Source organism: Acinonyx jubatus, chromosome A2 (genome assembly GCF_027475565.1).
Source record: "Acinonyx jubatus isolate Ajub_Pintada_27869175 chromosome A2, VMU_Ajub_asm_v1.0, whole genome shotgun sequence".
Taxonomy (NCBI): domain Eukaryota; kingdom Metazoa; phylum Chordata; class Mammalia; order Carnivora; family Felidae; genus Acinonyx; species Acinonyx jubatus.
Genome location: NC_069383.1, coordinates 104,233,734 through 104,246,624, shown reverse-complemented (window position 1 = coordinate 104,246,624; position 12,891 = coordinate 104,233,734). Strand labels below are relative to the sequence as shown.

Sequence of the window (12,891 nt, the reverse complement as noted above, 5' to 3'; positions counted from 1 at the left end):
AATACAGTGGTTGTGAATATCACAAGCACAGACAAGAACACGCGGCACACAACTGCCCTCTAATGAAGTGGGTCAGGGGGGTGGTGCTGAGCTGGCTGGCAGGCGGGAGACCACTTAGCACATAAAACACTCCACAAAAGTTAAGACGGGGAGCCCCTGGGTGGCTCAGTCAGTTGAGCATCCGACTCTTGCTGTCAGCTCAGGTCATGATCTCACCGTTCATGAGTTCGAGCCCTGCATCAGGCTCTGTGCTGACGGCTCAGAGCCTGCTTGGGATTCTCCCTCTCTCTCTCTCTGCCCCTCCCCGACTCCCACTGTCTCTCTAAATAAATAAATATATATTTGTTTAATCTTTCTGGGGGCACTTGCGTGACTCAGTCAGCGGAGCATCCGACTTCAAATCAGATCATGATCTCCCCATTTGTGGGTTCGAGCCCCACTTTGGGCTCCCTGCTGTCAGCACAGAGCCTGCTTCAGATCCTCTGTCTTGTTCTCTCTCTGTCCCTCCCCAACCTGTGCTCTCTTTGTCAAAATTAAACAATAAAAAAAAATTTATAAAAAAAAATTTGTAAAAAAAAGCAGAAATTAATAAACTTAGGGGAGGAATGTAATTAATGAAATTCAAAGACTGGTCCTTTAAATAAACCAATGAAACTGTGCCTGACCCAGTCAAGGACGAGGAGAAAGCATAACCCAGAAACAAGACGCGGCAGAAGGAGACACCCATGAACACTGATGAAACGTAAGGAGCTGTTACCGCCCGCTTGGCTCACTTCGTGCAAATACACGCAACAACCGGGGTTCAGTGGATGCTTTCCCAAGAAAATGTAACTTAAAAAAACTAACTGCAACAGAAATAGAAAGCTTCAACAGTAAAAATAAACTCTTTCATTTATTTTTTTAAGTTGATTTATTTATCCTGAGGGGGAGGGAGGGGCAGAGACAGAGAGACAGAGAGAGAGTCCCAAGCAGGCTCCATGCTGTCAGCGCAGAGCCCAACATGGGGCTGGATCCCATGAATGGTGAGATCATAACCTGAGCTGAAATCAAGAGTTGGATGCTCAACTGACTGAGCCACCCAGGAGCCCAAAAATAAAATCTTAAAAAAAAAAAAAGGTTGTGGGGGATCAGGGGGTGCACCTGGTCATCTCAGTCAGTGGAGCATGCGACCCTTGATCTCAGGGTCATGAGTCTGGGCACCATGTTGGGTGTAGAGATTACGTAAAAATAAACTTTAATTTTTAAAAAAATTTTTTTATTTTTACATTTATTTTTGAAAGACAGAGTGAGACAGAGCACAAGTAGAGGAGGGGCAGAGAGAGAAGGAGACACAGAATCTGAAACAGGCTCCAGGCTCTGGGCTGTCAGCGCAGGGCCCGATGCGGGGCTCGAACTCACAAACTATGAGATCCTGACCTGAGCTGAAGTCGGACACTCAACTGACTGAGCCACCCAGGCGCCCCCGTAAAAATAAAATAAAAAAAAAATAGAAGAAGAAGAAAACATCTCAACAGATTAATTCCCACGGATAAAATAGAAGGTGGCATAGAAGAAATGGAGGCGATTAACATCTATATGCGTGTGTATGTATCAGTCTCAGAGAGTTATCAGCAAATTCTCCAAAACAGAGTAATGATTTCCAAAGCTATTTAAACCATTTCAAGACCAACAAAAGAATAAAGAAAACCTCCACACAACATCGATACCCCAAATTCAAAACAACCACACAAAACTTAGTGACTACAGACGAGTCCCATGTCATTACCAGAGGAAGAAACATAACTAAAATGTTGGGAAACTGAATTCAGCAGCATGAAGAACAGTACCCCCAAATCCAGTGGGTTTTCCCTCCTAGGAATTCCAGGGTGATTCAGTATTAAGATGCTGGTTAGCAGCACCTGGGGGGCTCAGTCGGTTGAGTGTCCAACTTCGGCTCAGGTCATGATCTCACAGCTTGTGTGTCAGGCTCTGTGCTGACAGCTCGAGCCGCGAACCTGCTTTGGGTTCTGTGTCTCCCTCTCTCTCTCTCTCTCTGCCCCTCCCCTGCTCATGCTTTCTCTCTCTCTGTCAAAAATAAATAAACGTTAAAAAAAATAAAAAACAGAAAGATGTTGGTTAATATTTACAGCTCTAAAGAGGCAGGAAAGAAATCATAAGATCAGCTCCACAGATATTGAAAAGAGTTTCACAAGTTGGATGACTCTTGATTTTCTTTCTTTTTTTTTTTTTTTTTAGTAGGCTCTAAGCCCAAAATGAGGCTTGAACTCACGACCCCATGATCAAGAGTCACATCCTCCACCAAATGAGCCAGCCAGGTGCCCCATGGCTCTTGACATTAAAAAAAAGTCCTTGATAGGAACCCTCTTCCACTGTTGGTGGGAATGCAAACTGGTGCAGCCACTGTGGAAAACGGTATGGAGCTTCCTCAAAAAATTATAAATAGAACTACACTATGATGGAGCATTTGCACTACTAGGTGTTTACCCAAAGAATACAAGAATACTAATCCAAAGGGATACACACACGCCTATGCTTACTGCAGCATTTTCACAACAGCCAAACTACAGAAACAGCCCAAGCGTCCATCGGCAGGTGAATGAACAGATGTGGTACATATGTACAATGAGATATTATTCAGCCATAAAACAAAATGAAATCTTGCCATTTGCAATGATGTGGCTAGAACTAGATAGTATTATGCTAAGCCAAATAAGCCAGTCAGAGAAAGACAAATATGGTTTCACTTATATGTAGAATTCAGGAAACAAAACGAATGAACAAAGGGAAAAAGAGAGAGGCAAATCAAGAAACAGACTCTTAACCACAGAGAACACACTGATGGTCACCAGAAGGGAGGAGGGCGGGAGAAACAGGTTTTGGGGATGAAGGAGGCACTTGGGCGATGCATGGATGTGCTGAATCACTATATTGTACACCTGAAACTAACATAACACGGGTATTCAATTCCTAGCTGGAATTTGAAATTAAAAAAAATTTTAAAGTCCTTGATAAAAGAGCAAAGATGAAAATTGCCTTAACATTTGATAAGTTATATCGGTCCCAAGTCTGGCACCCAGTTTAACAAACGACACTAAAAGCATCTCGCGACAAAGATGCCGCCATCCTCTCCCTTCAGGCCCCCTGTTCAGGAAGTCCCAGCCAAGGTGATTAAGTAGGACAGGGAAGGACAGGTGTCAGGCCGGGGGTACGGGGTTGGCATATCACTACTTGTAAATAATGTTTACGTGACTGACAAACACTGAAGAATACGCTTCACGGTTAAGGATTTGTGGCCACTCAGAGCGATAGAACGGTGCAACGTTAATAGCGAATACCAGCAACTTCTCCACACCCGACGACAACCAACCTGAAGATAACACCTGATGGGTGTCCTCTCTATGAGCTAAAACTCAGAGACCATAAAAGAAAAGATAGAGTATACTTGATAGAAATTAAAATTTCTGCATGAAAAACAAAAACAACTCTAAGCAAAGCCTGAACACAAACGACACACTGAGAAAAAGAACTGTTGCAGCTTATATCACCTACAAAGGGCTAATCTTCGTAATTACCGAAAGTGCTCATACGAACACCATGGGGAGTTGAGCCACAAAAGTGCTATTCTGGGTACAATACGGCAGACGCTGGCTCTTTCTCACGGTCGGACCTAATAACTAGTGAGAGCTGCTCTGGGGACTAGAAACCAGCCAACCCTTGTTGCGGGCAGTTTAGTAACAACCGTCAAGTTACAAATGCACCCGGGGCACCTGGGCGGCTCAGTCAGTTGAGCATCTGACTCTGGCTCAGGTCACAGTCTCACCGTTCGTGAGTTCGAGCCTCACATCGGGCTCGCTGCTGTCAGCCTGTCAGCTCAGCCTGCTTTGGATCCCCTGTCCCCCCTCTCTCTGCCTCTCCCCCTGCTTACTCTCTCTCAAAAAATAAGTAAAAAAAAAAAAATTACAAACGCACTTAGCATTTGAGGCAATAATTCCTCTTTTCTTTGAAGTGGCAAAATGGCACACATGTGTGATTAGTCACCGCGGTGTTGTCTGTGATATTGAAAGATTAGAAGAACTCTCGATGTGTACAGATAAAAAGCATGGTTAAATAGACTCGGGCACATTAATGTGCACCCTGCACGTGGCAGGGCAGGGAAGCCCGTCCTGTGGGGACGTGGGAGGAGCTCTAAGACGTGGCCAGGCGTGTGTGCCAGTGGAGAGCAGGGCTCCGAGTGCCGCACTCATCTGTGTTCAGGAGGAGAGAGGGTCATGTACGGGCACCAGAGGCCTAAGGGATAGAGAGCAGGGGTCCCTGAGGGGGGACACCTATCACCACACATGCCTCTGTAAGGTGGGGGCTTGAACTATGAGGATGTCCCAAGTTCAAAAGATAATTTTAAAAGATAAACAGAAAGCGGGAAGTTGCATGCTGCTGGCGAGCGGGAAAAGGTCAGAATTCCCACCCACCTCGCACCCCACACCGGTGCTGGGGACTTGGTCCTTCTCCGGGCAGCACGGTCCCAGTGCCACGGTGTCCGGAGAAAGAGGTTTTTTGTCACTTTGCCTACATGCAAGGTGTTCGACACTTTAGTACAAACGATGAAACGTGCAGCACCATGTGCGTGTGCACCCACCTGAAGGACAGTGTCAGCAGTTCACACGGTGGCTCAGAGCTTTCCCTGGGGAGGGTCACGTGGCTCCCCAGGTGTGCGAGCAGGACAGACCTGTCCCGCCTCCCCTACGTGGGGAAGGGTAGCAGCGGGGCCGGCAGGACACAGCAAGGGAAAGTGCTTGGGGGCGGGCTCGGTGCAGCCCCCGAGCCTGTGTTACCAAGACACGGAGGGTGCGGGAGCCCCAGGAAGAGCGGGGTCTCCTCTGGCCCAGTGTGGCCGGGGCTACCCGTGGGGTGTCACTGAGTCTGCACCCGCTGCCCGTGCTCTAAACGGACGCCAGACCACCCACCTTTCCCAAACTGGTGGAAGGCGGTGACCGCCGTTCCCTCGGACACGTCATGGATCCTCACTTGAACTCCACAGCCGTCCCCGAAATCCAGGAGCAGACACAGACTCGCATCGGAAGCCACCTGGACCCGAAACCCCAGACTCGGAGGGGCCCAAGTGTCAGCTTCTGGGAAGCAATGAACGGCAGGATCAACTGCGTCGGCAGGACCTTGCACGGAGATGGCCCCAGGGAGACACTGAGCAAGGGGACAGAGCTGCTTGGGACGAGGCCAGGACACCAAGCCATCGTGGCCGAGGCAGCTGTGTGGGGACAGGAAGGATGGCTTCAGAGAGCATGATGGTCAACCGGGAGGGACAGAGACAGGAGGGGAGCAGCCCGCCCAGAAGCAAGCGCTATGGGACCCGAGGGCAGGGCTGACTTTCACTGGTTCCTAAAGTGGGGTCCTGGGGCCAGCAGCACCGCATCACCGACCTGGTGAGAAGTGCTGGGGTGGGGGGTGCCGGGGCAGTGGGAACAACGGTGGCCACCTGCGTGGTCCAGGGCACTGAGGCTCAAGGCGCTGGCCACAACTACAATCACCGCTAGGTGGACAGGAAGACAGTGAGTTGCCGGCTTGCTGGGTGTGGCTCCCGAATCGGTGGCCTCCGCGCCACCCTTCCCCTACCTTCTGGGCAAGGTGGGAGAATGTGAAATCGGGGCGCTGGTTTCAGTGGATGCACGCGCCCCGACCAGGGCCCCCATCGCGACAGCGGCCGACGTGACGTCAGTCCCTGGAAGCAGGTCCGGGGCCACGTCCTCTGCAGAGCGCTGCCGTCCCGTGGTGCAGGAGGGGGTCCCCACTGTCACACTGCAGGAGCCCACCACAGGGCGGGTGCACTGGGATTTAAGAGGTTAAGGAGTGAAGGGTGATGACGTGGCCTAGTCTGGAGTCAGGACCGGTTTCCGGGTTTCCGCCGTGTCAGAAAGCCGGCGAATAGAGCGCCCTGGTGAGGCCGAGGGCTCCCTGACTCGGCTGGGCTGGCGCAGGCTGGCCCCGTGCGCCGCACACGTGGAGGGGGACAGGATTCACTCTTGCCAGCACCCCGGCCAAGAGAGCGCCTGGGACACCCTCCAGCACGTTCCACCAGGAGCCTGGGGAACCCGTATCACCCCGAGTCCACGCTGCTCCCCGGCTGAGCTACTACCAATTTGCGGGGTCAGAGATGATCAAAGCGGACAGCTGAGCGATGGCGCTCTGGCCGACAGCAAAAACACGCTGTACATTTTCCTTATTGAGGATCCAATTGGGTTGTGCTTTCCAACTGCCTGAGCGGGGTCTGAAGGCCCAGAAGTTGGACACACGGCTCGCCCAAAGGCCCCAGGGCCGCCTGACCCCACCAGCAGGTTTCTGGAGACAGTCTGCCGTGTCGGGCACACACCCACCTGGGGAAGACCACAGAAGGCACTGCTCACTTTCCCAGCCACACACATCCGTTGGCGACAGGGGCGCGGGCCACGGCTGCTCCAGGAGCTGGAGATTGTAACGGAAGGTTCCCGGTTGTTTCTGGACACAAAGGGACACAAAGGGAAAAGGGACAGTGAGGACGGCCACGCTTCCTCGCTCATGGGGCCCATCTGAACACGACTTTCTCCCCGGCTCTCCCGGGGGGCCCCTCTGTGACCCACACCTGCTCCTTGGTGGTTCAGGTGACACCAGGGTGCCCTGCAGGTAGAGGCCGAACCAGTGTTCCGGGGATGAGTTTCACTGACGAGAAGCATATTTAAGGCCACAGACTAAAATCTGTGCCCAGATGGGACCCCGCTTCAGATGGCTGACCCGGAAGGCAGGTCACTGTCTACAGGGGCTCTGCCGTCCAGGGGAAGTGGGCTGCCCTGAGGCAGAATAAGGCCTCCGCGGCATTCACCGTGAGGTCACAGTGGCTACTCCCGTGTAGGACGACTGCCCACTGCGTTTGGCCCATTCACAGGTTCCGGGAAAGGGATGCGAGGGCCGTGACCCACAGCCAGCAAGGATGAGGCCCTCTTAGGGGGACCCCATCACGTTCCCTGTCACAACCCCATATACCTGGCCCGGTGAGCCGCACAGGGGAACTGTGCCCAGGCCTCTCAGGTACAGAGCACTCAGGGCTGTCTTCCCTCAGGCCCAGGGCACTCAGAGCTGCCTCACCTCAGATACAGGACACCCAGAGCTGACCCTGCCTCAGGCCCAGGGCACTCAGCACTCTACCCCCCTTCACGCCCAGGGCATTCAGATGCGGTCCCCCCTCAGGTACAGGGAACACAGATGCCATCCCCCACTCAGGTACAAAGAACTCAGACTCTGTCCTCCCTCAGGTACAGGGCACTCAGAACTGTGCCCCCCTCAGGTATAGAGGACACAGACGCTATTCCCCCCAAAGGCACAGGGCACTCAGAGCCACCCCCCCCTCACATATAGGGAACTGAGATGCTATTCCCCCCTCAGGTACAGGGAATCCAGACGCCATCCCCTGCTCAGGCCCAGGGCACTCAGAGCCATCCGCCATCAGGTACAGGGCTGGGCACCTTCTCTTTGGGCAGGGGAAGGTTGCTTCTGGCTCTTGTGCTCTCAACCCTGGGCAGGAAACAGCGGCTCCCGGCTCACCTGGCCTTCTGGCAAAGGTCCTGGCCCACGTGATATTCCACTGCCTCCTGTCTGGACTTCAGCCCAACCCACGTAACCCACGTTTACTGTCCGTGTGTGAAACCTCTGAGGACTGCACCCGTGCCCTCATGGGAAGGGAGAAATACTCATTGCAGGAATGCCCAGGGAGTTTCAGGTCCCGTGGGCCTCACTGCCACCCTGACGGCTGCCAGGTCCAACCCTGGCCTGGGTCTCCCCCACCTCCCCTATCTTTCTTCTCTATGAACCTGACTGCCCTAGGGACCTCATGCAAGTGGACGCCCATGACATCTATCCCTATTACTGGCTCATTCCGCTTCACATCACGTGCTCAAGACCCATCTAATGCTACTGCTTTAAAGTGTGCATGTTTCGCACCCACTACAGGGTCTAGTGCCCTTGACCCTGGCAAGGCCCGAGGTGTTCCCAGTCTTCACGGTGCCCCCGTGGATGGCTCCCAACGTGCTGGGGGAGGTTGGTCATGGCGCCTGATCTATTTCTCTCAACCGGCAAGAAGAGGCCCTCTTTCCTCCATCACGGTTGGTGTTCTGCATGCTGTCCACGGTCTCCCGCAACCCAGGCGGCACCCCCTATGTCACCCCGGCCCGGGCGGGTCCTCGGAAGGCCCCATGCTGTACAGAAGAACAGAGCTCAGCCAGGGCTCCCTGACATACCTGTTGGCACTGTCGCCTGGATCTGAAGCAGCCCCTGTTCTCCCGCTGACCACACTTAATGGCGCTTCACCAGTTGTTTCCAGAATGTTCTGCGACGGGGAAGATAACAATCATTTGAGAGCTGCTTACAAAAACTCGGTAAATTAGGGAAAGTAACACTATTCCATTCACAGACTAGCGGTTGGCCCCTGCCGTGCTGGGCTGTAGAGAACCGGCAGAGAACAAAGCAGGCTAGTCCCCTGTTCCTGCGGAGCCCACGTTCTTGGGGACCTGGGGGGCCAGCTGGCCATGGCTGCGTGGCGGGCGCCAGGAGAGCAGGGGGTGACGTGGGAGGCAGGGAGGTTGGATGGGAATTTGCATGTCATTCTGAATGAGATGCAGGTTTGGGCACCAGTGTGGCATAATCTGACCAATGGTATGGAAGTGTTAGCCTGGCTACCATATTGAAAAAGGCCGTGGGAGGCAAGAATCCCAAGGGACATCTTCTGACTTGACTCTAGATCCAGACATTGGATGGACTCTAGAGACATGAGTGGGCAGGGTGGTGCCACTGTCTGCCCCTGTGGAATCCCTACAAGAGGTGGGCACCATAGGACATTTTTGTCAAATTGACCAGCACAGATCTCCCTTGACGTACGAGGGGGTTGCATCCAGATGAAGCCATCATAAGTTAAAAAGACCGTTAAGTGGAAAATGCATTCAACACACCCACCGTCCCGGACATGACGGCTGAGCCTGGCCCACCTTAAACGTGCTGGGAACACCTACATGAGCCTACAGGCAGGTAAAACGCTCTTCTCACAAAGCCTATTTTATAATAAGCTGTGGAATGTCTCATGTAACTGGTTGAATGCGGACCTGAAGGTGAGAAGCCGAGCGGCTGTGTGGGAGCAGAAGGGTGGTCAGGGCCTCGGTTGCTGACTCTTGTGACCATGTGGCTGCCTGGGAGACGCTCAGGTCCTAGCAAGTGTCACCAGCATGGGAAAATTCCAAGTACAGTTTCTATGGAACACGTATTGTTTCCATACCACGGTAAAGTGGAAAATCCCAAGATGAGCCATCATAAGTCGCAGACCGTCTATAATGAGACTGGCTGACAGCTTCTAACTGCACTGGATGATGCGAGGGGGAGGAAAGGAGAGGCTCAGAGATTCGAACTCCCAGCTGGAGCTGCTTACAGATCTTTGTCGCCTGGAAGGAATCCCGACCCTCCTGGGTCTGAGGATTGCTGAGATTGCTGAAAATCAAGCCAGAGGCTCCTCTCTGGGGTGTGCGTCCACACCAGCGAGAATGCTGGCCAGCACCAGGAAAAGGCACAGCCCTGCCCCCAGCCCCCGGGGGTGTGGCCCTGCCAGCAGGTGGATTTCAGCCCTGGAAAACCGATTAGACAGAACAAGCTTCTGTTGCATTAGGTCACCAGGTTTGTGATTTGTGTCGGTGGCCCCGGGAAGCCCATGCAGGAGCTTGGCTCCAATGTGGCGGCCTTGCTAGGGTGGTGGTCAGGGAGGCGGGGAGGGGGCTCGGTTAGGGACACCGGTAGGAGCCAGGAGCTAGGACGGGGCAGGAGGGGCTATGGGAGCCAAAGCAGGACCAAGCAGGAGAAAGAAGGAAAGGCAATGCCAAGGGCTTGGCAAACTCGGGGCCTGGGTGGGCACGGCCGGGCACCTGGGGCCAACTGCGCCAAGATGCGTCGCTGGCCTCCGCTCTGCCGGCGGCCGCGGCCTCCTGTGACAAAACCCACGACTCCTGCGCCAAAGGGCAGGGAGGAGCCGGACGGGGGGATGGCCGTCAGACCTTTCCAGGGCTTGCCACCTCACCGGCCCACACTCAGAGCCCCGGCCCCGACAGTGTGCCACTCGGTGTACGTATAAAAGGCAGCCACCATCCTCACACTGAGTGCCCAAGCTTCAATTATTCTTGACATCACGTTTAGCACAAGTGGTTTCAGCCAATTAATAACCCAGCTCCTCCCCTCTCGGGAGGCCCTCACCGAACTGTCCACGCACACTCTCCACCTGCTCTGAGTACCAGACCTCAGCTCCCCAGAGGAAATCACAGCAAGGTGTCGAGGGCCAAGGCCAAGGCTGACAGATGCCCAGCACCCGGCCTCTCTGCACCCCCACTGCCACCTGCCAGTCCTGCTGACCGGGGGCGGGCCCTGCCCTTTCCTGGGGATGTGACCCCTCAGGCTAAGGCAGCCCCCTCCCTGAGTCTGGAAGGTGCCATGAGCTGGGAGCAGCCAGAGGGAACAGGACAGGGGCAGGGACAGCCACCAGCTCCTGGGCCTCCATTAGCCTCCTGCCTGCAGGTCCCACAAATTCTACCTTCAGCTGAGCTAGTTTGTAACAACACAAGCTTACTGCCAAGGGTTTCTTTTCCAACTCTCCCTATTTATGCAAAATTTCCAGAATAAACTAGTCCATGGAGGCAGACAGAGGATTAGTTGTTGCCGGGGGAGGGGTTGGGGAGAGATGTTCACGGGGCATTTCCTTTGGGGGACGATGAAAATGTCCCGGAACAAGAGAGCAGCGACAGTGCACAACCTCGTGAATGTTCTAAGTGCCACTTAACTGCACACCTTAAAATGGTGTTGATGGTAAAAAATAATAATAATCATAAAGGGGGAAGGGGGGAAGAGCTTAGGCCTTACGTGAACACAGTGAAAATCACGATCCATTCTGGGGATTATACAGTTCCTGTTAAATCTAAGTTGGACCATAACCTAAATTCAGCCTGTGACGACTTCCTCCCGTTTCCCTTCCTGCCTCCACCTCTGCCCCTCGCCCACCACACGTACACTCCAATCGTTGGTCAGCTATCCGCAGGGCCTCTGAAACATCACATTGCTTCTTGCACATAAAGCCTTTTCCAACTTCTCCTGTGACCTGACCCTATGCAGCATCGCAGCCCCTGAGAAGGCGCCCAGCCCTCCCCACCAGGCCCCTGGGCTCCAGGGATGCGGCCAAGGCTTCCGCAGCCCAGCAGCCCAGCATTTACATCATGCTCTGTGCTTTCCTAGGCGGGAGTTCCTGGAGTGCAGGGCCCTGTCGTTTTCATTCTCGGAACCGGTGGGCACAGAGTAGATGTGGGATATGTGCCTGTTTCCGAGTCAGTACCCAGGCAGAACCTGTGTTTGTTACCTTCTGGGATACAGTAAGGATGCTCACGTTTGCAACAGAGACAGAGCTCAGAATGAGTGGGACCATAGGGTACCCTGCATCCCACAGGCCCGGGTGGGGAAAGGCCAGGCCCCACAGACGCCACAAGCATCGGCGGCAGTGTTAGGACCATAAGGGAAGCGAGTGCCGAGGGTCCCCTGGCTCCTGACCTGGGGAGTGCCAGCTTCCCAGCACACCCACAGAGACAGAATTCAGGAGAATCCCCCTTTTTCTTTTCCTGTGGGTCTTCCGTAAGCAGCTGACGCTTCTGCAGAAAGAATAATAGAGTGGACGCAGGAAAATGCAGCCCCATTTAATGAAGTTTGGGAAGTGGTATTCTAGAAACTTCGTCAAAAACTTAGACAAACTTGCTAAAGGTATGTAAATGAGTAACTGAATAAAGGCTGGAATTTGGGGGGGAAGCTTATGGTGAAAATGCAGCGCTTTGTTCTGGGGCAAAGTCACCACAGGGCACCTCTTCAGGGAAGGGTGTCAGGCTGTGAAAGAGTTCCCAAGGAGCGCCTCAGAAAAGTGAGTGTAGTAGCTGCAAAGGTGTGAAAGAACATTCACAAGGTTCGACCTACATTTGTGCGCATTTTACATTTACAGCACCCATCAAATTATGCCCATGGACCACAAAATAATTCAGCAAGTGCAGCTTTAAACATTGTTTGCCTCTGAACAGCTTGAAATGTCTAGAAACCTTCTCTCTCCAAAGCGTGCGGCCTGAGTAGTAACTTACAGGCTGTGCTCTCCCCCGGACAGGAAGAGTTTTCTGACTAGGAATACAGTGTGGGCAGTCGGGCAGAATCTGTTGGAACAGTTGTGCTAACGGCAAACTCGAGAAAGCCAAGGAACGGCAGATAACCAGGCTGGTGGGGCCAGCCAGCAGGACGGTACCAGCACCTACCAGCACCACACTGGGAGGGCCGGCGGCCATGCTCCTGCTGTGACCCCCAGGACCCAGCCACACCTGAGTCACAGGGCCTGCGGCTGTGGGACACAGTACTAACCATGCGCAAGCATTACTAAGGGCCCCGAATGTCTTATTCTGCAATAGCGAAAACGTAATTCTGATCAGGGGTACCCACATTTTATTCCAGACAACAAGACGCTCTGAAAACAGAAAGCGCTAAGCCAGCCCTCAGGGTTCTGTCCTGAAGACATGAAGGCTGGAGGGAATATGCCTTCCCCAACTTGGTAAAGACCCCCAGGTCTCCCAGGAGTCAGGTCGCAGTAAGGACCCAGCTCACCCACCCAGTGTGTCCTGTCTCATCACTCTCAACTCAACATCTATTCACCGAAATCACCCCCAATCTGCCATCTGAACTACAGCAGTGGGTTTTACAACCTTAACATTCACTTGGGGTAAGAAACAGTATTACCCATTTGTGTTTGTTCTAGAAAACTACATTTGCTTATTAACGCTTCACGTAACATTTAACCTATGAACTATG

The 12,891-nt window shown here is 53.3% G+C and overlaps 1 protein-coding gene across 1 annotated transcript in view; it reads right to left on the bottom strand.

Moving 5' to 3' along the window:
* PKD1L1 (polycystin 1 like 1, transient receptor potential channel interacting) overlaps positions 1-12,891 on the bottom strand; it is a 129,800-nt gene that overhangs the window by 95,463 nt on the left and 21,446 nt on the right. Inside the window, exons 4-7 of the mRNA XM_053218734.1 lie at positions 8,277-8,365; positions 6,384-6,504; positions 5,626-5,837; positions 4,962-5,260 (exon numbers count right to left, since the gene is read on the bottom strand). Coding sequence (XP_053074709.1) covers positions 4,962-5,260; positions 5,626-5,837; positions 6,384-6,504; positions 8,277-8,365 — 721 coding nt within the window. The remainder of the gene's footprint in view (positions 1-4,961; positions 5,261-5,625; positions 5,838-6,383; positions 6,505-8,276; positions 8,366-12,891) is intronic.